Below are 24,629 nucleotides of genomic sequence, written 5' to 3'. Positions count from 1 at the left end.
CTTCCTGAGCGGAAATGGTGGTTTTCCACTGGGTCCCAGGTGGGCTGACACAGGCTTATTGCTGCATTTGAAAATGTCAAAGATTTTCCTCAGTTGCTCTGGGCTCTCCCAGAGAAAGTGCTAGAGTTATGGCTTAATTTCAAAATGCCAGCAACTTCCGTTCTTTTCTCCCCCTCCCTTCTCCATTCCCATTCATTCTGGCGTTTCCTAACAACACCTCTCACTTCTGCATTCAGTCTTCACCAACATCCATATGAGGTAAAGACTGTACTTAGAATAAACAATTTCTGTAAGTTTTTCCATTGGATTCCTTCTATTTTCAGACATTCAGAACTGCAAGTGGAAAACCCCTCCTGCAACTGATACAGCTTCCAAACGAAGAGATGATTTAATGACACCTTAGGATCCAAGCAACGAGCGCTCAAAGGCCTGAATAGGCCAGATGTTAACGTTCTTGCTCAAAAAGGCACTTGAAAGACCTGAAATGTGATTAGAAAGACTAATGGCCTTTCAGCTTAGGTGATCAAAAGCCAAGCTGAGAGCACAGGATATCTCAAATAAGCTCACAATGTATATGTGACCAGGTTTCGGGATAACTAACTGCCTCAGCAAAAACATGGAAACGGATTGGAATGCATGGAGACACTTCACACCCCACTAATGCATCTCAAATGAACATAAAGATGCAGAAAGCGTCATTAATTCTTGTGATCCTATGACAACAGAATCTTAATCTTAGAATAACTTTCTTTTTTTCTTAAAGCATTGACTCTCAAGCAAGATACTCAGTTTTCAAGGAAAAAAAGATTTAAAAAATCTGCTCTTGGTCTCTCAAAGAAAGCTGAAAATGTGAAAAATGATGGCTCAAAAATTCAAAGGAAAATAAAACATAGCAATCAAAAATATATTTTTTAAAACTACTGATTTTTAACTCAGTCTACTGACTCTGGGGCCTGATGCATAGGATTGGCAACAGAGAAATGATTATAAACCACTAGAAACACTAACAGAAAAGCCATGAGTTGCCAATAGCTTCAGGTTGTCTCCCATGCTTTCTCTCTGATGCGGAAGCATTGTCCACTTCAAGAGTTGGAGAAGACCCGTTAGCAGTCTTCCTACAATAAACTGAATTATACATATGTGAGCATCTGGCAGCTAATCTGTAAAGCAAGGTGTTGCTAAAAAATAGCAAGTGGGAACAAGAATTCAGCAAAAACTGAAAATATTACCATCTAAATAGCGAGTTCCATATGAACTCTCTGGGAACAACCCTCTCAGGTATGTTATACAGGATACAGAGATAGCCAGAAGTCTTTTCACCAGCACCACAGACTGCTGCTCAGTAGTAATTTTGTTGGGGAACAACACTGATTCCTGGAAAAAAAAGGGCAAAGTCAAAAATAGTACTGGTGTTAGTTCAGTACAGGGATCATACTTAGCAATGACTCTCATCAGGTAGAAAGAAAGAATAACTTAAAGAAGTAATTTTAACATTTCCCTGGTCTTCATATAATATACAGAGAGGATTCATGTCTAACATGGGTGGGATTAAATATTTTAAGGTTAGTTATCAAAGGATCTCACAAGATTTACTCAGATCCAGGCTGCTTTGGTCCCTCCCTCGCCCACTGTCACAGCAGTACGTTCCCACCCCCTCCACTGCACTAATACAGGCACCTGTTGGAAAACCACCCATACAAAAAAAAGTATATAGTTTTCTGCCAGCTTAGCTCTACAAAGTTAATTGGAGTCAAGCAAGGGCCACAACTGGGGCAGTGTTCACCGTTATGCCAAAGCCTGTTGCCTGCCACAGCTTTGCCTAGAGCTATTAGCATGGTGTTACAGGTACGAAAGAACTACCGCAACAGTGTCACTGGCACAGACAAAAAAATGCTTCTGAGAATTGGTGGTAAGAAGAAAAAGCACTGTGCTAGACAGAAGCTGCAAACCTCAACAGCTTTGACATCTGACAGCAGACTTGGCCTGCTGACACCATACACAGACTTAGTTTCCACAGTGATTTTAACACAGAATTGTACACAGTACCTGCTACAACCTGAAACAATTAACCATGTTGAAGACTGTGGTTACTCTAAGTACTAAACACTGTGTGATTTTAACAGGAAAAATCTCAGTGGAAAGCATATTAAATTTAGTTTCTTTAGCAATTCATTGTTTTTGTTCCTGCTCATAAGGCTCTGTGCACACCTAACGAGACCTCATTTATTTTTTCAAATACACGTCAAAGCCACATGTCACATGCCGTATCTTCCCGGATTCATTAAGCTGGAAATACCTGCTTTTTCATCCAGCTAAGGGCAGCACAGCCAACAGAAAGTGTTCTCAGCCCACAGGGCACAGACACGTCAGGCCCCAGCACTGAGCACTATGATAGTCAGCACCATCGCATTTCAGGCTCTTTACCTTGGAGGATTTATTCTTTTGCCTAGTCTGTAAAAGCTGGTGAGTGGCCATCATATATCGAAGAGTTGCCTTCCACTTGCAGTCAAAACCTGCAGAAAAACAGACGTGAGACACCTGGAAAACACACAGTCATTGAAATTTCTCATCTCCCTTAAAGTAAGAACCAGACTCTTCAGTCCTATTCAGGTCTAAAAGCCAGTTGTCAGGCAGGAAAAGCTAAACCAAAGTAAAGCAAGGATACTCTGTGGTACTGTCTGAAGGTCTGCAGGGCGATAAAAATCTATTCACGGGTAAATGATCAGTAGTGTTTGAAATTCAGGGCCACATCTGAACTTGGTGTCAACTGGTGCCACTTTAGAATGCATTTTTCATATTCCAAACCACAAATGCTACCTCCTACAACTACTAGAAAGCGTGAAGGGGGAATGAGAAAGAACTGGAAGTCTGCCAACAGGAGCCAGTATTTTAGCAAGGGTAAGCAGGATATACACTAACATCAATCTTGGCCAGAATAAAGGAATGATTCTACTGAGACACCTTGAAAGAAAAAGTGAGAAGCCCATATTGTTTTAATGAAAGCAGGCCTTGTTAAACAAACCTGGATTAAAGAGGAAAATTTCTTCCCAAGATTAGAAACCTGATTGATAAAGGCAATGATGTGGACATTACCTTTTTTTGCACTTTGGCAAGGTGCTTGATTTAGTCTGACATCTTGATTAAAAACTTCCATTAGATGGAATTAGCAAGGCACACATTAACTGCTTTGAAAAATGGCTCAACGACAGATCTCAACATGTAGTTGCTAATGGGGAGGCGTTAATGAATAGAAACATCACAAACAGGTCCCCAAAGGAGCGCCTCCTTGTCCAAAGCTAGTCAATATTTCTATCAACAATTAAAAGCATAAAATAAACGTGGTGGATTGATTTAAATAATGATCTCATGCACCAAACAGAGAACGCTTATCGGAACAGTCAATTTAACCTTGTTTTGTATTTGTATGCTTTTAGCTTTTTTTTCCCATGAAAATCTCATTTCCATTTGTTGGCAGTCATTAAAACATGTTGATTGGAACATGTTGACAGCTTCTACGCTAAATTTAGTACTTCATTTAGTAATGAGGATACATTATAGCTATAAAAGCATATTTAAACAAATGTGCAGTACTAGATTTTTAATATTTATATGTTAAATATTTTAGGAAGTTTTTTTTTTTTTTTACTCATGATTGGCTATGCACTCTTTGGACGGGGCTGGAATGCAAGTAAAAGAAAGACATTATTCTAAAATGAGGTTATTAGACAATTTGAAGGGCCAGAAAGCTATGAAAATATGCTTTCCACACACGCTACATTTAAAATTGGTTTAATATCCAAGGAAAACGTTATCCAGGCTGAGCTGAGCTGACTGTTTCCTGTACACGGTTTCTTTAAAGGCTTCGGAAGCGCCATCTCACCTTTGCCAAACGCGTCGCTGCTCGTGGACGGCGAGGGAGGAGGCGCGGGCGCCCCCGCGCTGGGGCTGACGCCGGGGCGCCGCTAACGGAGCGGTGCGGAGCGGAGCGGGAGCGGCCCCGGCCCCGCTGCCGCCGCCGCCTCGCCGCGCAGCCCCGCTCGCAAATAACCTCCGCGGGCTTCACGGGCTGCCGCGGGCTCCGACGAAAGCTGACACCGTCCCGACTGCGAAGTTAAAGGCTTTTTCTTTTAAAGTTGACGTTCAGCCCCAGCGGGGCCCCAGCCCTGGCCCGTCCCTGCCCTCACCCACCGGCACCCCGGGGCCGGCCGCCTCCCGCCGCCCGCGCGGGTCCCCGAGCCGCGGAGCGAGGACACCTCGAAAGCGCAGGGAGCCCTGAGGCGCCGGTCCGACCCCCCCCCCCCGAGGCGCGGGACCCCCTGAGGCGCCGGTACGGTGCGGCCTGCCCCCGGCGCGGGGCCGGTGTCCCGGGCCAGGCGGGGCGGCCCGGCAGTACCTGAGCCGCCGGCCGCGCTCCGCCAGCCCCGCGCCCGCGGGCTCCCCCTGGCGGCGCGACTCGGTGCCGCGGGAGCGCCGGGGCGGGGCGGCAGCCGGCGGCGGCGCTGGGGTAGGGCAGGGGAGGGCCGCGCCGCGCCGCGAGGGCCGCTGGGGAGGCGCGGGCGGAGGCGGGCGGCCGCGCCGCGGGAGCGGGTTCACGGATACCTGAGGTCAGGCCGGCGCGGGAGGCCGCGGGTGAAGGCGCCGCCGCTCGGCCCCGCTCACCCGCCCCGCGGCGCGTCCGCCTCCGTGCGGCGGCCCGGCCCCGGCCCCGGCCTCGCCCCGCGCGGGGCCGCCGCGGCCGCGCAGCACGCGGACATCGCACCTGCTTTCACCATCAGCGTGTCGCCCGGCGCTAGGTGCAGGGTTTTGGTGAGGCAGATTACAGAATATCCTAGCAAAACCATGTCTTCCCATTTCCAGGCATTTTGCCCTCGTTCAGATGGGGAAATGTATTTTTCTCATCCCTGCTGGTTTATTAATTGGCAAATTCATCATCACGAGCAATTCCGTGGGGATCCTGGAGGGTACACCCCGACGTGGTACCCCAGCTCTGGAAAAGTCAGAAAGCCTGGCTGGCTTCCAGGACTTGCCTGGCTAGCAGGAAGATGCAGCGTGTTCCTGCTACGCATGTTTTTCCAGGCCTGTTTCTGATCTCTTGCCAAAGACCTTTTCCCTAGTTCGCTGCCAACAGCTGCTTCCAAACTCCTCCCACAGGGAGGAGAAAAGACATAAATGATTTTCAAGAATAACAACAGTAAAACAAAAGGGGATTGGTGCCGGTCTGAGGGTGAAAGCAGCCAGCGTAACCCCCTGAAATTCTTTGCAGAATCATGTTTGCCTGCCACTTCTTCCAGTGGAGGCCCAGCGCCGCTCGCAAGCCGTGGCAGTTGGGTCGCTTTCTGCCTCCCGTCTGGGAGAGGTGCCAGACCTGGAGCTGTGAAGGGCTCAGCACATCTGCGAGGCAGGGGCAACAGGCTGCCGTGCAGGACAAGCAAGTGTCAGGAGGCCTGGAAATGCCCTTTGCAATGAGAGAAACTGAGACCCTCTTTCAAGAGCAGCCCGAGGTTGGGAACCAGTATTTGGAAGATGCTTTGCTTCGGAGTTACTTGAAGACACACCTTCCTCCCAAGGTCTGGCGTGTATGTTTGTGTTTGTGTGTGTGTGCACAGTAAAGTCTTGGCTAGTGAAGCTCCATTGGGGATCACCTTTTAAGACTATGAATAGAACATATCTCTGAACTCCTTTATTCTTTCAGCGTTACACTGGGGAGAAATTATCAGCATTCTTTAAAATTTGATTTATTTGAATCCGTGCCCAGGTGAAAACTCCTGCCAGGGCCTAAACAGAATTAGAAAGGGCTTGGTGGACTCATGGGACTGGTTTGGGTGTTGCAACAGGAGTGTTGTTTGGGGATTGTCAGTGCATATGTTATCTGGTCACCCACAGTAAGAAATTCCAGAGAAAGGACTTTAAAGCGGGGATGCTTTTAAACTCTGCTATGGTCTTCCGCTTCCGTCCCCCTGGGAAAAAGGGCTCTGAAGGAAGTTTCTTTCAGAAAGAATGAGGCATTTTCAGCTTAAGACTCAAGAGCATTTTGGCGTTTGCTTGTTCTCAACATCAGTCATAGTCACCTTCTGTGAGGTTCAGTTGGGGGCTCCTTTTTCCTGCTGTCCTCTGCTGTATCGAGTAGTTGAAGTCACCCCAAGGACTGCAATAAATTTTTGCTTTTCAAGGACCAGATCTCCCAGAGCTGAGTTTCACCTCTCCCTGTGATTTATTTCATCAGAAGCAATACAGTGACCTGTAAAGCCACCGGGCGAGTAAAGGAGGCAGAACGTGGCTCTGAGTGATGATCTTCCTGCCACTGCTTGGTCTCTGGGTGCGTGAGGCCTTGCAGTCTTGTGGCAGTAATAGCGTGATGGCAGCTTTGGGAGCTTGCATTTTTCACAGCCATCACTAAAGACAGGCATGAGGCCTCCCTAAGCATTGCTGTGGCCTTCTTGCCAGAAGATGGGAAAAAGGAGGATGCGTTTGGGCAACCAGGAAGATCTTCCCCCTAATCCGCACCTTTGGAAGAAGTGTGATTCAAATCTCTTGAAAAATGAAAGGATCACTGATGTCTGTCATCAGGTCTGAGAGCTGCTCTCCACTCCTTCCCCATAGAGACAAGCTGTAAAATCTACCAGAAGATCAGCGAAATCTTCCTTACAGTTCTGTGTTTGGTCCCAGCGGGGCGGTGTTGCCTCGTCGTTGAAAGGGAGAGCCTTGTTTCTGCTTCCTGCCTCACGCAGCACAGGCTTGTCTGCAGTCTGAGAGGTCCATGCGAACGCCCCCGTTCAACGACAGGTGAAGCTTTGTGTGTCCCGCTGAAGCAGACGCCTCACTGGAGGCTGATTCCTATCGTACTGTTTGCCTGCGTCCAGTGGTGAACAAAAATATTTTCCTGGAATGGAGCAAAAGATCTATTTTTTTGAAGGTGTTCTCCGGATTACATAGAAGAAAGTGTCTGCTCTTTCTGGGCACAGTTGTCTGTTGGTCTTTGATCCCTTGATAAATATGTTCTTTAATATAAGGGATCATCTGTTTACACTCTTGATGTATTTTCAATATACTCATCCCTGGGACATCAAAGCACTCATTAGGGTGAACAAGACCACCCAGAAAATGCTGCTAGTAAATGGCTTGTGCCCTGACCCTAATGGTTTGTGGATGACCCTTCAGGATCCTGTTGCACACTGTCTGGAGTGCCTGGGCTGCTGGGTGTTTCATTCAGCGGTCCCAAATATAGGAGCTCTGATTTTGTCCTCTGACCTTGGAAATAAACACATTAACCTGGGCAACACACTGCATTAAAAGGCTAAGTGCGATCAGGGCAGGAACTCACAGATAGGCAGAATGTCTTCTTAGACACTATGTGTATGGGAGTGAAGGGACTGTTGTAGCTTGAATCCCCTGTTGTGTGCTGATGGTTTCCGTGCACTGTCTAGTTAGGAGCCTGGCACCATTTGGAGACCTCTTTGGTAAACTCATGTTCTTCTACCCAGCAAAAACTACCAGCTAAACAGTACAAAGGTTCTTGTACTTCAGGGATTAGTGAAATCCGTGTACCTTGGACTCTTAGATTGTGCCTCTAAAACAGCCTTTAGATTTTAGTCAGGATATGATAAGCATTGGAGGCATATGCATCCCAGTTGATTTGCAGCTAGAGCAACAACAGGAGTGCAGTATGAGCTGTACCAGTTTGACAGGGAGCTCATGCATGTTTTTGGTTGTGTTGTGTTTTCTAGGGCTGAGTATTTCACTGTTCACCTGAAAGGAGACTGGTTGGCCTGAGGTTTGAGACTTCTGAAGTACTAACCAGACAATATGTGTTGGATCCTCACAGTTTGAGAGGCAGAGTGATGAAGGAATCAATCATACAGGATGTAATTTAATGAAAAGTCAATACAGGGGGAAGCAGAGAAAGGAAAAAGCAGTGTTTGTATTTCATCAACAGCAAATTAATGTGTTTTATATTTGTGCTATTTGGGTATAGCAACTAGGACGTTCACCTCCACAGTTGTTATTCTTAGGAGGAAATGATCTTTTCTTGTGTGGATAGAGAACAGCAAAAGGTATTCCTCTGATGAAAGCTAATCTAGATCAGGTACTTCTGTGACCCTCATTACAGTCTTGAATGTATTTACAAGGTCCAACAATGCTAGAGGTTGGATTCATCTGACCTAATTTTAATCATCAGTCAGTCAGGTTATTTAAGTCCAGGCAAGTTCTCTAGGCTCTGGCCACAGTCAGTGAAGAGGAGCAGGTACCTGTAGAGGGCAGTTCCTCTCACCCTAAAGCAGGGATTTAAGTCAGAATGAATCACTCTCTGCAGGTGCCCCGTTCTCTCCATTAGCTATGGACAGACTGCTCTGTCCCAGTCAGCCAACCCTGGCTAAAACAAAGGCAAATGAGTTCTTATCTAGAGACATTCAGGAAGCTGGCTGCAGAGTGGAAACTTGAATCTAGACACCCCAGGAGCCAGGCTGAAACTCAAATGGTTGAGCCATCCCTCCTTTTCTAATCTAATAAGCAGGTAACTACTGGGCCCAGTGGAAGTTTTCCTATGTAGACGAGGGCTTTCCATTTTTGGCAGCTTTTCCCCCCAGAATTTGTATCCAGCAGTAAATCACAGAATTGCTGAGGCTGGAAGGGGCCTCTGGAGATTGTCTAGTCAACCCCCCTGTTCATGAGTATCTGTGTGATTCTCAGCCCTCATACAAAAGCTCTTCTGTCTTTTGTAAAATCCAGAGATGCTGCCTTTTCAGAAAAGGGACTCTGAAAAAAAAAAGTGACAGCTGAGCACAGCGGTCCCAGCAGAGGCTAAGAGACAAGCTGCTGTCCTGCTCATTACAGAACCACAGAAGGGCCAGGTGGCAGATCATTAGCACCTCAAAACAACTGTGTTCGGTCTTTTGCCTTTCCAAATAAGACTGCAGGCTCCTTGCCTTCCAGGGATGTGCTGATGGGCTCTTGTTGTTGCTTCGCAGGTACAGGAGGAGGTGAGTCGGGACCTGGAAAAATTTGGAAACCGTCTGCTAACCGAGATCAAACCTCTAGCATGGGAATGCGAGTTGAATCCTCCTGTATTTCGGCAGTATGATGCCTGGGGGCAGCGGCTGGATCATATTATCACCTGCCTGGCCTGGAGGAGGATGAAAGAAATTGCAGCAGAAGAGGGGCTAATTGCTGAGGCTTATGAGAGAAGATACTCCAACTGGAGGTAACTGGGGGGGAAATGGGAGTGACTTGGTGAAGGCAAGTGACTTGCTGAATATCCCTTGCTGGTTGTTCTTAGCAGAGTATATTCAGCATCTGGTAGGATTGGACTCCTTGTTGTATAATGGGTAACAGATGATGCATGGATAAAGGCACACCTACTTCTGTATTGAACAGCAGTGTCTCTGTCCACTGTAATGTTCCACATCAGCAATGATTAGCCGTACCTAATGGCCTACAGTTGACAGTCACATTCTTTGATGTCACTTTCATGATTCTGGGGCCTGGCACTTCCTTGCACCATTCCAGCTTTGCATGCATTCATCATAACACAACCACAGGTCTGGGCTTTTACTTGCGATTTCATTGTATTCCAGCCTTCAGGGATAGCCCCAGATTTACTGTTCTTATGAACTGCACTTAATGTGCACCAGCTGGCAAGCAATGCCTTTCATCCAGCCCCTGCACTGGCAGTCCCTCTGGGACTGAGAAGCTCTTCTGTTCCATTTCTTCCTGGTTGAAAGTTTCTGCCCTCTCAGAAATGAGTGGCCTGATTCTCACCCGTGTTGCCTGTATCCTTTTGCTCTCTCCCTAGTCAGGATGTTTTATCCCTCCGCTGTTGAACTGCTGCAAAACTTCTTTGTTTTCAATGTTTTTTTATTCCTAGCCGTGTGCATCAGGCTATCAAACTGTACTTATTTTCAAACTACTCTGGAGGTTTCAGCTGTCCTCTGGCCATGACGGATGGAGCAGCCAAAGTCATTGAGGTACGAGCTCCGCTGGTCTCTCAGGGCACGACCCAGGCCCTGGCAGCGCTGGTTAGAGCCCAGGACACTTGGCCAAGGCTCCAGGAGAGCTGATTTGCCACCTGGCTCTGGGCATGTCCCTTCCTTGCTCTGTGACTCAGCTCCATCTCCCACCTGCTGAGTTTCTCCTTTAGTTACAAAGTCTTTGTGCCCAGGCTTGCTTTTACATTTACTTACAGCACTGAATACAATAATATTGTCCATTCTGAGCCTTGCAGGGATGCTTGTAGAATACGCTATTGTAAGTTAAGGGAACTGTTGTAATTTTGGTCTGTGCAAGATACATCTACTGCATTAGGATCCTTCTTCTTGGTTTGTTTTCCCTCCCCAAAAACAGTCACTAGGTATCCCTGGATCTCTGAAAAATGCTTTTGACCATCTGACATCCCGTGACTCCAAGAAGTTCTGGACCTCTGGCCAGTGGATGACAGAGCGCAGGGGAGGCTCTGATGTTGGTAAGGGTTCCTAGGCGGGAAACAACTGCAGTGGCAGCTGGCTGTGTTAGCGAGAACTGACAAAATGAAAGGTGGGGGGAGCTTTCAAAGCCAGGTAGCTGATTTAGGATACCTCAACAGAAGTCATGTAAATCTTCTAGATAGCTCTACCTTTTACCAACAAAAGACCCAACTCATTCTGTCCACCGATGCATGCAATACACACACACATGCAGATACAGAGCTGTTGTCCTTGCACAGATAACCCACAGATGTCTAGCTCTAGATCTAACCCTTGAGCGAGACATTCAGGCCCATCCCGGGTGGAACTGAGGACACATTCTTGGCCTTCAACTTTTGTTCGTTGGCAAGTGATAGTAATAGCAGAATAGACCAGGAAATCTCAGAACTCCATTGCAGAGACAGAAGCGTGCAAAGGGAGTCAGCTACATCTGATAAAACAGCAGTTGGTTTCCTGGTGGGAGAAGTGAAAGGGTCAACTGTGGAATGAAAGCTAGAGGGGTGAGCATCATTGCAGGACTCGATTCCATAGGACCCTTTGTTGTTCTTGGCCATGGTAGCCCCTAAAAAATGGAGGAGCTGGATTATTAACCACTGTGCATTTTGCCTACAAAGTGCTGCCATTATCAGCTGTTAGCCTGGAACAATTGCTGGAAAGGCTCAGACTCAACAGAGCACATTTTCTTTCTAGTACTTAACCCTGACTGCATCTTTTATCCAGAGTCAGTGAAAGAGATTAGCAGCTAATCCATATTTCGTCTTGATAGCAAGAGGTGATTTTAAAAGAGCTTCTGCTTAAGCTGAAAATCAGCACTGATTGATGCAAAAGTTCCTATAAAGCCAAGATCTCTTGCTCCTTTCTTACAGCTAATGGCACAGAGACAGTGGCCAGAAAGCAGCCAGATGGTGCATATCATCTCTATGGCTTTAAATGGTTTACATCAGCTGCTGATTCTGATGTGACATTGACCCTGGCGAGGATAGCAGATGCTCAAGGACATGTAAAACAGGTCTGTTTCATAGTGGAAAACTGTGAAGGAGCAGGAGTACTTTTTTACTTCCTTTTTTCATCATAATAAAATCTTCTTTGCATGACTTTTTAATCGCCCCAGGGTTCTGGAGGTCTGTCCCTGTTCTTCCTGAAGGTTCGAGATGAGGAGGGGAAGCTGAACAACATCAAAGTGCAAAGACTGAAGGACAAGTTGGGTACACGCCAGATGGCAACAGCAGAGCTATGGCTAGATGGAGCTAAAGCAGAGCTAGTATGTAAGATTTCACCTTCTTGGGGCTGGGCTTGCTTGGCATGGCAGACAACCCATAGGGATTTTGGCAATGAGGAAGTTCCTCTCCTCCACTTCTGTGACTGGTTGTTCATTCCACAGAACCCTGCCCCAACAGAGCTGTGTGTAGGACAGACCTGTGAAGAGCTCAGGAAACTGATCTGTATTTAAAGTAATCCTGGGGGAGGGAAAACAAAAAAAAGAAAAAGTCATTTTAGGCTGGTTATTTCCCTAATCCAGTTGGACCCAGCCGAGGGACAGTTCTGTGTAGTGTGCAGGTGGGAGCAAGCAGCCCAGGACCAGAACTGATCATGCTGATATTGTCTCCAAAGACACCTGTCTGGTCATGCCAAGGACTTGGATAAAATGAGATGGCCATATTTTAAAGCAAGCACATCTTTCTGGTGCCTGAGGACAGACAAAGACAGAGTGGGCAGCCTCTATCTATCTGCCTATTGACGCATCTCTCACCAAGACAGATGTACTTTAGCTTCCAAGGCCATGCAAAAGGAGGTTTAGATCAGCCTTTGTTCCTTGATGCTTTCAGATCGCTGCAGAGGGTCGTGGAGTGGCCTCCATCTCCAGCATGCTGAACATAACTCGGATCCACAATGTCATTGGTGCAGTAGCTTCCATGAGAAGGTGAAGGCAGCATGGCTCCCCTGGGGCTGAAGGAGTAGCTTATCAGGACAAGGGGACTTTGCAAGGCTTAGCACTGCAACTGATTGACATGTTATGCCTTTGTGGGCACAGGTCTGGGATCCAGCAGTGCTGGAGAGAGTTGGCTTGTGGGTGATCTAGGCTGGCATGCTACAACTGAGCAGGGTTCTTCCAATGGGAATGGCTGGAAGGGAAAGTTCAGAAATGAAGTAGGAAGGTTGCTGGTCTAACTCCTTTCCCTGGCTATATTCTCTCTAGGATGATCAGTCTGAGCAGGGAGTATGCCCTTAAGCGGGTTGCCTTTGGGAAACTCCTCAAGGACCATCCCCTCCACATGCAGACGATAGCCCGGATGGAGGTAAGGCTTCTTGGAGCTCAGCTGGATCTGTTGGTGAGGAAAGAGAACAGAGATTCGTAGCTGCTAATGAGCGCAGCCAACCTGCCTCTGTGTGCAACAGTCAGATGTAGCTGTGTCCTGCCACAGTGAGATGTATGCAACAAGGGGTTGACATATTCAAGTGGGATTTGATCTGACAATTGACCTAGCTTCTCTGCTGGACGTCAGATTATCTTAAATAACAATTACCTGGGAACTATTCTGAGAGGATTGCCAAAGTTCATGCATGTGCCTACTATGCCACGACCTCTGAAGTTGGTCAGTAGCATCTGAGTCCAAACATTACAGTACAGTCTCCTAAGTTGGAGTTAACAGACTGTTTACTAAGACTCATCCAACTTGCCTGGTAGCCCATGCACCTGCAGATGGGCTATTCACTATTCGCAACAGGCTTGAAGAATTCCTAAGGGGTCAAAACACACAGCCTAACTAGCCTTTGAGAGCAGTTCATGTTCACTGTGTGCCTGCACAGTGCTCAGTGCCACAAGACACTGAGCCTGAGTACAGCCTCTAGGTGTGAATGTAAGACCATGAAAGACAGAGAGGTATGAATTGGCACTCTGGCTCCAAGAGGAATTTCATGTCTGGGCCTTAGCTCACTGCAGAACATCTCACTGCTTTGCATCAACACTGAGCTGTAGCACACCACTACTTCCATAGGACACAGGTGGCTTCCCACCCCTAACAAATCTTCAAAGGGGAGGCGCACAGTTCTGCTCCTCTCCCCATCCAGGCGCTACTTCTTGGTTTAAGCAGTGTAATGCCAACACTTGTCCTTGGGCTGCAATAGGTCTGTGCAAATATTTAAACCAGCATTTAAAAATCCTTTTGCAGGGTTGGGGGGAAGTGGTGTCACCCAAATATCTCAACATCCCAAAACTTCCCGAAGCCCAACTTGCCAGGGAAGCAAGTTGCTCAGCAAGGAATCTGCAAAAGACCTTACAGATCCTGGTACTCAGAGGCTGACATGCATGGTCTCGTGTTCTTTATCCTTGGAAGGGATGTGGATTTGTGACCTGGATGCCTGGTGGGAGCTTTGATCCTTGCTCCTAATAGGAGCCAGGCTAGCTCCTAGGCTAGCTCCTAATAGGCCTAATGAAGTGGTATTGTCCCTTTCCTGATACTGGACTGCAGTGACCAAGAGAGGCAGCTCCAGACTGCCTTTAGTATTTCATGCTTTGTGCCTTGGCTGCTGGGCAGTCTTTGTCTCTGAAGTTGTGGGTCTGTACAGGAGAGCTGGCCCTTTGCCCAGATCTCAGTGTTGTGCATCCCTTCCAGATAGTGTCATGGCTCATCAGCAGATCAGGCTGGAATCAGTCCGAGTCAAAGGTCCTTGCCAGTGAAGGACCCCACTTCTCTGCCTGCAGGTGCAGACCCGAGGGGCATTTCTTCTGCTTATGGAGATAGTTAGACTGCTTGGACTTGTAGAAACCAACCTGGCAAATGAGCAAGACCAACTTCTCTTGAGACTGCTGATACCGGTAGCCAAACTTTACACTGGGAAGCAGGTAAGGAACAACCAGCTTAATCAGCCTGGAGTGGGTCTGTGTGGCACATTACTAACTTCAGAGCTGGAAAGAAGTGTGATTAACATGAGCAACATGAAGGGTAGCAAGTAAAATGTAAAAACTCTCCTGGAATATAGAATAGACATTTACTTCCATGCACACCCCAGGTTTTTCCTTACCTAGAGAGGACTGTACTGACAGAATCTCCTTGGATCTTCTCTCAAGGTCCAACTGCTCGTGCAGGTCCTCTCCCAGTGTTGCTCAGTCTTCATTCCCCAGGATGCTCCTCTCCTCATTTAATGACCAACCTGCCTCAGCAATCAATGGGATCCAGTTGGTCCCATCCCAGCAGGAACTGCCATGTGATATTAGATGTTTCTGGCCACTTTCTCCTCTTGTGCAATGTGGAACATATTATCTCTCTGCATTTTGCAGGCTTCTGCTGTTGTTGTTGAGGCCATGGAGTGTTTTGGAGGGCAGGGTTACATGGAGGATACAGGCCTGCCAGTCATAGTCCGCGATACTCTGGTAAGAAAACAGCAGGAGAAGCAGAGAAAGCTCCTTACTTGGAAGCCTTTGTGTATCACATAATCCCCTCCAGAGCTGCTTGCTACATGCTCAAAGAAAGACACAGTCCTCCACAGACTCACTCCAGCTGGGGCAGCTCTTTCCCAGTTGCCCTCCTGCTCAGCCCAATCATCACCCCATTCAAAGGGGGTTACAGCAGCACTGGAGGGGAGGGGACATGACTTGTTCCAGTCACAAGGGATTGTTTCTTAGCTCAGCAATGTAGCTGGGCCCCTAACACTGATCAGTAATGTTCCTTTCCATTTGTGGTGAGGCAGGAAATCTCTAGAGATTTCCTCGATATCCCTTAACTCTGCCCCATATCTTTGTTGTCTCTCTTTCCCCTTTTATTGTAGTCACTCCAAGAGGCTCCTTCACACTCTTTCCACAGTCTCTTCTACCCCACAGGTGCTGTCCATATGGGAGGGAACAACAAATATTCTGTCACTTGATGTCCTGCGATCCCTCACCAAGAGTCAAGGACAGGCGTTGGCTGTGTTCTCCTCCACGGTGCAGGTGAGCCCACATCAGTAGCACCAGTCAGCCTGATTTGTCTTCTGTGAGAGAGTGTCATTTGGGATTAATGCTCCCAGCTGAGACCAGAAGAGACTATGATCAAATTCAAAGTTTTAGACAAGTGTGCAGAAGGTGTTTCACAATTCTGCTCTTTAAATAGCACTTACAAAAGCAGAATGTAGGCTGTATTTGTTTTGGGATCCTTGTGTGCTGCAAAAAATGTGGATACTTTCATCTCAACAGTGAAGAGTTTTGCATTGTCAGAGTTCTTCATGACAGGTACCAATACAAGTATATGTTTGATGTGAAAGGAGCTATCCTCCTAAATCCAGAATAATTTAGTGGTGGTGTTTCTTAACTGGAAAAACATTGTCTCTCCATGAATCTTGTTAAGGCCATTAAAAATTGATGACCTCCCCCAAGACTGCTGAATATTACAAGCATTTGCTAGGGCTACCCCTGCATGATGACTGGCTGTGTTTATTCCCACTGAAAAGATGGAAGGAGCCAAGGAATTCCATTGATGCTTTTTTAGATATGTACTTCTCTGTCTTCACCTACAGGCTGCTCTTTTAAAGGTGCTCAGATGACAGTCACGAAGAGTTAATAGTCAAAGGAGCTCAGAATTTCATGAAGGTAGATGTGCATCAGCTGTCTTGATACATCCCTTAATGGAACCAATCTGAAAGGCATGAGCAGCATCTCAGAGGGTAGTCTCTCAGTGCCTCCTTTGGGGGTTAGTTAATCCAGATATAGCAACTCAGATTACATTGGTGCAGGTAAAGCAAGGAAGTTCTGGGCCTCTGGAGTGCTCGATTACCCTCTGCTTCGCCTTCATTTTTTTCATCCAAACAACGAGAGAAGTGAAAGGTCTGGGTCACCTCACTCCCTTCAGCACTGACAACTTGCTGCTTGAAGATGATGGCATATGCAGAGATAGCAAAGACGATAGCACAGTAGGAGGGAGGGCTGTTTCGACACAATTGTGTTTGAGCTGTTGCAAGCCAGACTTCCCAGGGAAAGAAAGGAGACTTTGCTAAGGGTGAATGCAGGAGCAGGTACAAAGCATGCTAGTAGTGCGTGGTACAACAAAATACAAAATTCTTATTGTGGACTCTGGTACATCCAGTAGATCTTATCCATCCATCACATCTTTCAAGAACACGCTAGCAAGAACCCGACTTCTTCTCGCAAGTGGCTGCAATTGGCAGTTTCTCTTGTGTTTCAAATCCACAACTGAACTTTATTCTATACAGACCATCTCTCTTACTTTCAGAGATGAGTGTTGTCTTACCATCCTCTCGTACAACTTTTGTTAAAGGAAAAATACATGACACAATTTGTCTAACCGACAAAAAAAGCCAGATCCACTCATAAGCTAATGAGCATACCTGCTAATTAAAAAGCCAACTGGTCCAGCTGTTGATAAAAAGTAGTTTACTCTGACACTGAAGGTAATGGAGTGGGGCAGGAAAGGAGGGGGTGGTAGGCTCTAAAAATAACTTGGAAAGGAGCTGGCATCCACAGGCTTTCTCATTTACGCTAATTTAAACCAAGTAAATACCCCACAAAGGTGCCATACTTCAGTCCTAGGAGTACCTTATTGGCGTAGCTCAGAGGGCCCCTTCAGATTCTTAACAACTGGATAATTGGAGAAACGATAAAGAATTCAGCAACGCGATTCAGAGCAAATAATTGAGCTGCTCTAACACCAAGTATAGACTTATTAATTAGTAAGCTCATAATGACTCTTGCTCTCCCATAAATCAAGCTGTACATGAGGCTGCAGGGTGAAGAAGCAAGCATTGATTTTAAAGTTCCCTGAATTCCAGCAAGTGTCATGGTGTTTTCTGTTAATGTCGTGCTTAGACTGCCTCATTTCCACTGATTTTGGCAACTGAGCGACCGGAATTAGCTGAGCGGGGAGGGCTGTGCTGAGACACGTGATTCTGGATATAACAGATTTACTTGGCAAGTTTAACCTGGACATAGCAGAAGCCTTTTCCTTTATTCCTTCAACAGCCAGGCACAGGAAAGGCAGACTGGGAGGTATTTCTGCTTACAATACCAGGGCGTGCAGCAGCGTATCCTTGGCGCTACTGAGCCAACACCACTTTTCTCAGGGTTAGACACTGGTGAGAGTTGAGAGTGCCTCTGCAGCACTGGGCAGGAACATGCTGAGTTTCTACACCAGAGTCAGGGTTTCACTTACAGATGATACACAATCCTTTTCTGAGCTCCAGTTGTCCAAATTCTCTTGGCTTCTGGGAGTCTGGCTCTTTTTGAAACATCTTTACTATACCCATCTAGTGAGGAAATCATTTAGTCTTTCATAAAGGATTTTTTATTATTACAATCCCTTTCCTTTTTATTAATGCTTCTCAGAAAACTAGTACAGTTCTTTTTATCAATTGTCCATCAAAGATCTGTTTGTAGGATTTGTAGCCAATGAGAGAGGTTTCTTTGGAGAAAGACGCATTAGACTACCACCTCATTCTCCAAAAATCATATCTTAGGGTAATTTCCTCCCCCTACCCCACTGCTACCAATTTCTGCTTTTATCTCGTGTCATTTGGCTCTATTGACTGTGGGATAACAGAGGGCTGATGGTGCTGCATCCACTTGGTTTTGTGATCTATGAACAGTAATCCAGTGACGTAGTTATCTTCAGAAAAAAGAAAATACAGAGAACTTCTTTGTCCTTTGCACAGTGTGGTTAGGAGAAGCTGAATTTTTATGGTTCGTGATACATAGGCAGGTTTGTTGCAAGGAAGATAAACCATCCCATCCAGAGGTAATTAGTCTGCAACGACTCACAAGAACTCATGGCAAGAACAGGAAGGGTGAGAGACAGTCCTGGATTCCCATCAACCATGCTGCGAGTTTCAGATGGATGCTGCATGGGGGCAGTAATTTCACGCTATGCTAAAATTTTATTAGATGGAATTTTGAGCCAGAGCAATGAGTGTACTTTAAAATTCAATTATGATCTGAAAAGTGACTCTAAAATAGCACCTGGGAATTCTCTGTTTATTGCATTTTAGTGATTTCAGATTAAATTTGATCACATCACAAATACAGTTGTCTTTCTGAATGCCGGTCTTGCAAACATCTTCCAGAATCAACTGTCTTATGCATCAGCAATGACTGCGTAGGGCTGAAAACCCTATCTGTAAATTGGCTATAGAATCCAAGCCACATAATACTGTTTTTAGGTCATTTTCAGAATATAACCACAGCTTTAACAGAGCAGGAAACAAATCTAGGTTGTTAAAGTGAGATTACCTTGAAATATTGATGTGAGGCTTGTGCTTCAAGTTCCGTTTTGGATGTTCTCCCTGTTGCTGTATTTTTAAATAGTCATGATTATTGTTTGTAAGTAAAATTTGTATTTTATTGTGTTGTAAGTAAAATCCATCATGTCTTGCTTGGTAGTCAACTTGTGAGAGCAAACAAATGAGTGACAGCTTAAATATTCCTGTGATAACCTGAAGGAATCAGAAATATTGACGCTCTAAAGCTCTTTTGCTCTCTGATGACAGCCAGAAAAGAAGTATGCAACGAGCATGTTGATGCTGTATGCGTTTGCCTCCCCTCAGGAGGCAGGAATTGGAGCAGATCAACATGCAGGAGAGAAAAACAGGAGTTGCTTCTGCCTTGAACATCATCCCTGAAGCAGCTGTCTAGCCTCTCATTCTCAAATGCTTCCCCTCTCTCTATTTGCAATGAAGGATGTGGAAAAAAACAGCTTGATCTTTCAGAAGATTGAGTGTTTTTGGTTAGGAAAAGAATGAGTGTAGTGTTGAAAAAGCGTAAATTATTGGAAAGAGAATATAGTCATTTTTGTTTCAGATTAAAACCATGCTTTATACTGCTTGATCTACATGGGCCAGGTCTTTAAACCTGGAAAAAACAAAGCAGTGTAAGACGTAGCAGTTCGTGCCCCAACCGTTAGCTCCAGGGTGCTGATAGAGGCACATATGTAGTCCCTGTGCTTTGCAGGGCCTGTCTGATGCTGGCTCCCACCCAGCCTGCTGGGAATATGTTTATGCCTTTAGGGTCTTTGATCTTTGCTGGCAACAAGCTCCAAGCTACTTTTAAAACATCTTATTAGCATTCTGTGGGTTTGGAGAGTTCTTTGGACTTTATCTTGGCACTAGACCTAACCGCTTTAATGACGATGTTTTTGTATTCATACAGCATATGCTGTGGGTATTTATTTACTGCTTTGCCTAGAGCGCAGAATAGCATCCATTGAGGATTGTGTTTTTCTTGTATTAATAGTCAGAAAATACAGGGCAATGGTTAGGAAAGAGGTGTCATGCATAGAAATATTACAGAAAACAAAACTGGGTTCAGCTTTTGCAGTCTGACTCCTACTGTGCAAATAAGCTGTATTTTCTTGTGCTAGCAAGAGGAATTGCATGATCACTTAAGTATTGAAAGCCTCAAAAAAATCAAAAACGAGTTCTGTGCAGCAGATACTTCTAGGCTTTAGCTTCATAAATAACCTGCAAATGAGACTAATTAACAAAAAGCACTTCCTACCACGTGCTACTTAAATATGTAACAGCTCAGTTTTTCCGTTTCTGTCCAAGGTAATCCTTTAGTCTTACTGTGTACTGCAGAGAGACCAATTTGAATTTTGAAGATGGCAGCGCAGCGCATTAAGCTCCTGGGCTGAGACCATGGATGAAGCCAGGGCCAATTCTGCCTGCCAGCAACGTTGAGGGGTGCCAGGGCAGCCGAGCGCTGAGGCGGGCAAACAGTCGTGGCCTAACTTGCTGCCCCAGAGCCCTGGGCAGCCTGGTCGCTGCGACTGCTGCGGAGGGAGGACTCGGGCTCTGGAGGCTGGTGGCTGCTGCTCTGGTGAGAGCTGGCTGTTTTGCAGCAGCAGGAGCAGCAGCAAATCCTGTCAACCCACTGATCTCTCCTGTCAAAGTGTATCTGACCTCAGTGAGACCAAGCTTTCCCCCAAGCCCAGAAGCTTTCCAGCTCCAAGAGAAGCAGGCATGCCGTCGCTGCTCAGCACGCGCAATGCTGCAGGGTCGCTCCGGGCAGGGCGGCACACCAGTCGTGTGTGATCCCTCGTGAGAGGGCATAATACTGCTAGCGGGCAAATGCAGCTGAAAGGCTAACCTCAGCCGTTGCGTCCACGCAGCCGTAGCCACGCTGTATCATTAAAGGGCAACTATTTTGAGTCTCTTGGCAGGCTTTCCTTCACATTTTCCTTGACTTGTGCTTTCCTAAGACATTTGAGACACTAGATAAACTAGCTAAACAGCAGTGTAGCGCAGCTGCGTGTGTGTGTGCGTGTGCGTGTACACGCTTTTAAGCACAGTCAAGTTCCTGCCTTGCCTCTAGCAGGAGAAAAGAACGGGTCTGATCAAATGAAAAGAGCCAGTCTGGTCAAATGCGGCCTTCCCCACAGACACAGCTTGCAGAGAAAAGCTCTTTTAAACCTGAATTTTCCTTTCCGAACACGGCTCTAAGAACTTGGTGGAAGTGAAAATATAAAAATAGGGGAGGTCACATATAATTAAAACCTGAGCCGGATATTCATTTAGAGGATGTTACAGATAGGATCTGGCCCCCGAGCGCAGTTGGAAAGGCAGCACGGTAACAGCCACACACTGGGTCTGGCTTACAGGCATTCACCATTCTTCAGGCAAGGTTGCGAGTTTCCTTTTGGCACCGTCCTCTTTCGTGCTGCTGAGTGGTGCTCAAGCTACTCCACCTACGGCAGTGCGAGTTAGAGCTACCTTGATTTAAACATTTCCATTAGGATCTTGCTGGGTGTGCTCAGGATTTCATCAGCCGCATTTCTGTGCAGAAGGTAAATATTCAATAATTTTTGCCTTGGTTGTTTTCTTTGCAGAGAAAACTGGAGTTGGCTTCTAGCATTGAAAAACTGGAACCTGCTGTGAAGCTAATGCAGGATGCCATCAGCAGTCTTGTGCAGCTCATTCAAAGAGCCGGCTCCAAAGGGGCAGTGACCATGGAGCTAGCAGCAAGAGACTTCTCCTACTCCCTAGCAAGGATCTATGCAGGTAGTGGGAAAAGCCAGAATGATCGATTTCAGACCAGGAGAGGACTTGTAATTAGTCCTAGAGTGTCCTGGTTTCACACATTCTGGGGTGAACAACAGAGTTTTAACGAAAGCTCAGTCCCCCCTTTTAAACTGAAGCTCAGCCTGACAAATACTGCTGAGAAGTAACAACCAACCACTTGTCATTACCCTTTGCTGTTTTGGCTGCAGTCTGGCAATACCGATATTTTACATTCTTTCACAGGAGCTCTTTTAATTGAACATGCAGCTCGGCCTGATTCCTCCTCTATGGATGTCTCCGCTGCTCGAAGGTAAGCAGAAATCTCCTCTAGCCCTAACCATTTTAGACAATTGCCTGTGCGGTGCAGCAGGCTTTCTTTGCTCTGCCTCGCTGAGAGATCCAACCATCTGCCTGGGTGAGACCCCAGGCTTCAGTATCAGCTTTGATGGAGACAAACAGCCGTCTGAGTTGGTTAGTAGCAACTTTGTTACTTTTCCTTGCCATGGGGAATCTTTGTTCTGGCAGCAATGAGAAAGATCTCAACTGGAAAGAACTCAAGTTGAAACCAGCATTGTCTGTATTGTGGGACTTGGACAAATATGTTTGCGTTCTCTGTTCAGGTGGTGCAACCAAGAATTGTGTCCTGTAGCCATAGAATTAAAAAATGGCAGCTATGATGCTGAGGAAGCTTTCATGGACAGCTGCCTGGTGTACGACGGGAGCCCTGTCTCGCACAGCAAGCTGTGACCCGGCAGAGGTGCCTGGGAAAATCCGTTCAAGCCTTTGCAAATGGAAAGCGTATGTTATAGTGCTGCATTCAACGCAAGCCTTAATGATTGTGGTGAACTGATGATTTAGGATTATGTGGAATAAAGAGAGATAGTTCCCTCTTCAGGGCAGCGGTGTCTGTGTCTGCATGAATGTTTTGGTGCAGTAGTGCAGCTTTGAAATTAACCCCGCATCCCCACTTGCCACACATTGGTTCAGTTCGCAGAGGGGTTTTGCTGCATGCAAACTGTAGTCCTTCTGGAGAAAACAAAACCGAAAGCTCTGCTATGGCTATGCACCAAGCGCACTCCAGCCCCGAATGGAAACAGGTTACAATCCAAAAATTGACACTTCAGAACACCTTCAAATTACAAGTATGGTGGGTATGCTTGATCCAGGAGCCAGAGCAAACCATTCAGAAGTAAACCACCAACTACATCAACTGCTTCAGTCTGAAATCCACCGCTTTTGAGCTGAATTACTTGCTCATGCAGACATAGCCACTGAGATTCAGCCTGAGACACTGAAATATTCTTACCAAGTTTTAGGCAAAGACTGAGTGATCAAATGCAGATAATGACTTGAAGAAGCAGCTCTTCAAGTGCTCACTGGTGTTCATTTTCAGGAAAAGCAACCAAAATCAAATTGAAATTTATCTGAGGCTCTTTAAATACAGAGAAGTATAATTTTGTCATGTTCACCTTCTTGCTTTCGAGTGCTGCTCCTACACGCTTTTTCACCCTGGCAGCTGCCAGGGGTCATTTCTTCTGCCAGGGCAGCCTTGACTAACCACTGTGGCTGTGAGAATCTGGTCACAAGCTGGGTAGTTGGTACGTGCCATTTATATGGACAACCTTTGTGGGAACCGCTGCACTTGGTTCAGGACCCCCAAACTCAGGGACTGATCTTGGCAACTTGTTGGGTGAAACAGAAGCTTTGTAACCAAAATTTTCCATTTTCTTAATCTTACCTAGCTAAGGCTATCGTTAAGCAAGCTTATTGGGCACTGCTTAGTCTAGCTGTGCTTTTGATTTTTCCTTTTACTTTCTACCTTATCCCACACAAACTTTGCTATGCTTTAAAATAAGCTGAAGCAGAGGCTTTACCTCCTAATGCCTATTGTTAGGTGCCTCATCGCTCTGAAAGCTGCTGACTCAGCTCCGTAGTCAGTTGAGATGGGTAACAAAAACATTCTAAGCCTACTGCATTTAAAATACAGGATACAATAATTTGGTATTTACATCTTCATACATGGTCGGCATCAACATCAACTCTACTGTATGAAGCTGCTCTGGAAAAGGTTGGGGGAGGAAGTAATTTCAATTACATCACACAAACTGCATCAGAACTGTACACGCTGGTACGATAATTAAAGGAAAATAACTTTTGCCCTCCAGATGGCTTATTAATTTTCTATTTGTGTATCCTAATGATACAGGAATTCATACTGACATAAATTCTACTAACATAAGTTTTAGATTGAAATCCAGTAATCCTCCATCAAAGCAAACACCTAGATATTGATTGCGTGCCTCTCTCCACATTCAGCACTTCAATCTACCTGCTTGATATTATCCTGATGAGAAAAAGTTTAATTAGAAAGTTGCCAATAGCAGAAGAAAAACAACAACAGAAGAAAGACAGTTGGAATATAATACTGCAAAGGGCTTCCAGCAACAGAATAAAGAACGGGAAGAGACAAGAAAGGAGCCGTTTTCTGAACACAAGTTATCCAACATTTTGCTGAGGCTAAAGCCCAGGGCTCCAGGAGAACCCAACTGATCAAGAACACTGTCTCTGAGCAAAAAGCAGTGCCTGGAGAGCAGCAAGTGAATGCTTGGTGGGCTCTGTCTGTCCCAGCTCAGGGGGTCACAGTGCCTGAACCAAGTGGAGCTTCCCTCAAATTGCACAAAGAATACAGCTTTAGCAAGACCCAGCATTAATGGGCTTTTCATTACTGCATTTCTCTGCATTTGCTGTATGTGCTTTTGGGTGAATAAATAATACTGGCTTTTGAAAAAGTGGCTTGTGTTGCTGTATTTGGTTGCTGTCAAAGAAAACGGTCTTAGAGGTGTCAAAACGTAGAAACCCATCATGCTGTTAAAAATTAGTAAAGCGGGGGAGAAGGAACAGGGAAGTTGCAGTTCACAAACCAGGCTAAGAATGGGAAAGTGAGAACCTTGTGGCTCTAACCTAGATGACGAAGTTAGCAAAATCCATCAGCAGAGATGCATGTGGGAAGGGTAGAAGGGTCTAACAGTGTGTGATGAATACAACAGAAAATGAAAGTCATCCGTATTTAGCCAGCATTTGAAATTGCTTGCAGAGCTGGCCATAGACCATCTGGAGCCTCCGTTCTTGCTAGGTATTAGGCTTTGGCAAGAGTGATAACTTCCACGTGTGCTGTCAGTTTGGGCTTTCACAGCA

The 24,629-nt window shown here is 46.0% G+C and overlaps 2 protein-coding genes across 16 annotated transcripts in view; one reads left to right on the top strand and one right to left on the bottom strand.

The window, feature by feature from the left end:
* HORMAD2 (HORMA domain containing 2) overlaps positions 1 to 4,889 on the bottom strand; it is a 31,969-nt gene extending 27,080 nt beyond the window's left edge. For 10 of the 11 annotated variants that reach the window (XM_013954803.1, XM_013954808.1, XM_013954810.2 and 7 more), the window contains exons 1-3: positions 4,760 to 4,889; positions 2,425 to 2,513; positions 1,230 to 1,374 (exon numbers count right to left, since the gene is read on the bottom strand). In XM_013954803.1, the coding sequence (XP_013810257.1) occupies positions 1,230 to 1,374; positions 2,425 to 2,513; positions 4,760 to 4,841 (316 nt within the window). In that variant the 5' untranslated portion in view covers positions 4,842 to 4,889. Of the gene's footprint in view, positions 1 to 1,229; positions 1,375 to 2,424; positions 2,514 to 3,880; positions 4,235 to 4,759 lie in introns of those variants that run through there. The other variant, XM_067306772.1, reaches the window with a different exon arrangement.
* On the top strand, positions 4,494 to 24,223 carry LOC106494528 (acyl-CoA dehydrogenase family member 11-like). Of its 5 annotated transcripts, XR_010885874.1 has the most exons (16): positions 4,778 to 4,806; positions 5,264 to 5,567; positions 8,967 to 9,199; positions 9,863 to 9,962; positions 10,339 to 10,456; positions 11,324 to 11,466; positions 11,569 to 11,718; positions 12,284 to 12,378; positions 12,655 to 12,754; positions 14,161 to 14,301; positions 14,737 to 14,829; positions 15,277 to 15,384; positions 21,263 to 21,434; positions 21,678 to 21,744; positions 22,055 to 22,232; positions 23,751 to 23,804. XR_010885874.1 is itself a non-coding variant. In XM_067306770.1 (15 exons), exons 2-15 carry the CDS (start codon positions 5,268 to 5,270, stop codon positions 23,947 to 23,949), a joined length of 2,019 nt encoding a protein of 672 aa, XP_067162871.1. In that variant the 5' UTR covers positions 4,494 to 4,504; positions 5,264 to 5,267; the 3' UTR covers positions 23,950 to 24,223. The 5 variants fall into 5 exon arrangements, 4 of the variants coding, with proteins under 4 accessions (XP_067162871.1, XP_067162872.1, XP_013810255.2 ...); XM_067306770.1 differs by lacking the exons at positions 4,778 to 4,806; positions 22,055 to 22,232 and adding an exon at positions 4,494 to 4,504 and having other exon boundaries at positions 23,751 to 24,223; XM_067306771.1 differs by lacking the exons at positions 4,778 to 4,806; positions 22,055 to 22,232 and adding an exon at positions 4,581 to 4,604 and having other exon boundaries at positions 23,751 to 24,223.
* Positions 24,224 to 24,629: the final 406 nt, after the last annotated feature.

This window comes from Apteryx mantelli, chromosome 17 (assembly GCF_036417845.1).
Source record: "Apteryx mantelli isolate bAptMan1 chromosome 17, bAptMan1.hap1, whole genome shotgun sequence".
Taxonomy (NCBI): domain Eukaryota; kingdom Metazoa; phylum Chordata; class Aves; order Apterygiformes; family Apterygidae; genus Apteryx; species Apteryx mantelli.
The sequence above is the reverse complement of the archived record's forward strand: the minus strand, read 5'-3'. Positions and strand labels throughout refer to the sequence as shown.

Bases quoted from the DNA above. Each gene is read 5' to 3' on its own strand.
- LOC106494528 (XM_067306770.1), top strand. From the start codon at position 5,268: ATGTTTGCCTGCCACTTCTTCCAGTGGAGGCCCAGCGCCGCTCGCAAG. The intron at 11,719-12,283 runs GTATGTAAGATT...TGATGCTTTCAG, and splicing joins ATGGAGCTAAAGCAGAGCTA to ATCGCTGCAGAGGGTCGTGG. The intron at 21,435-21,677 runs GTAGTGGGAAAA...ATTCTTTCACAG, and splicing joins CCTAGCAAGGATCTATGCAG to GAGCTCTTTTAATTGAACAT.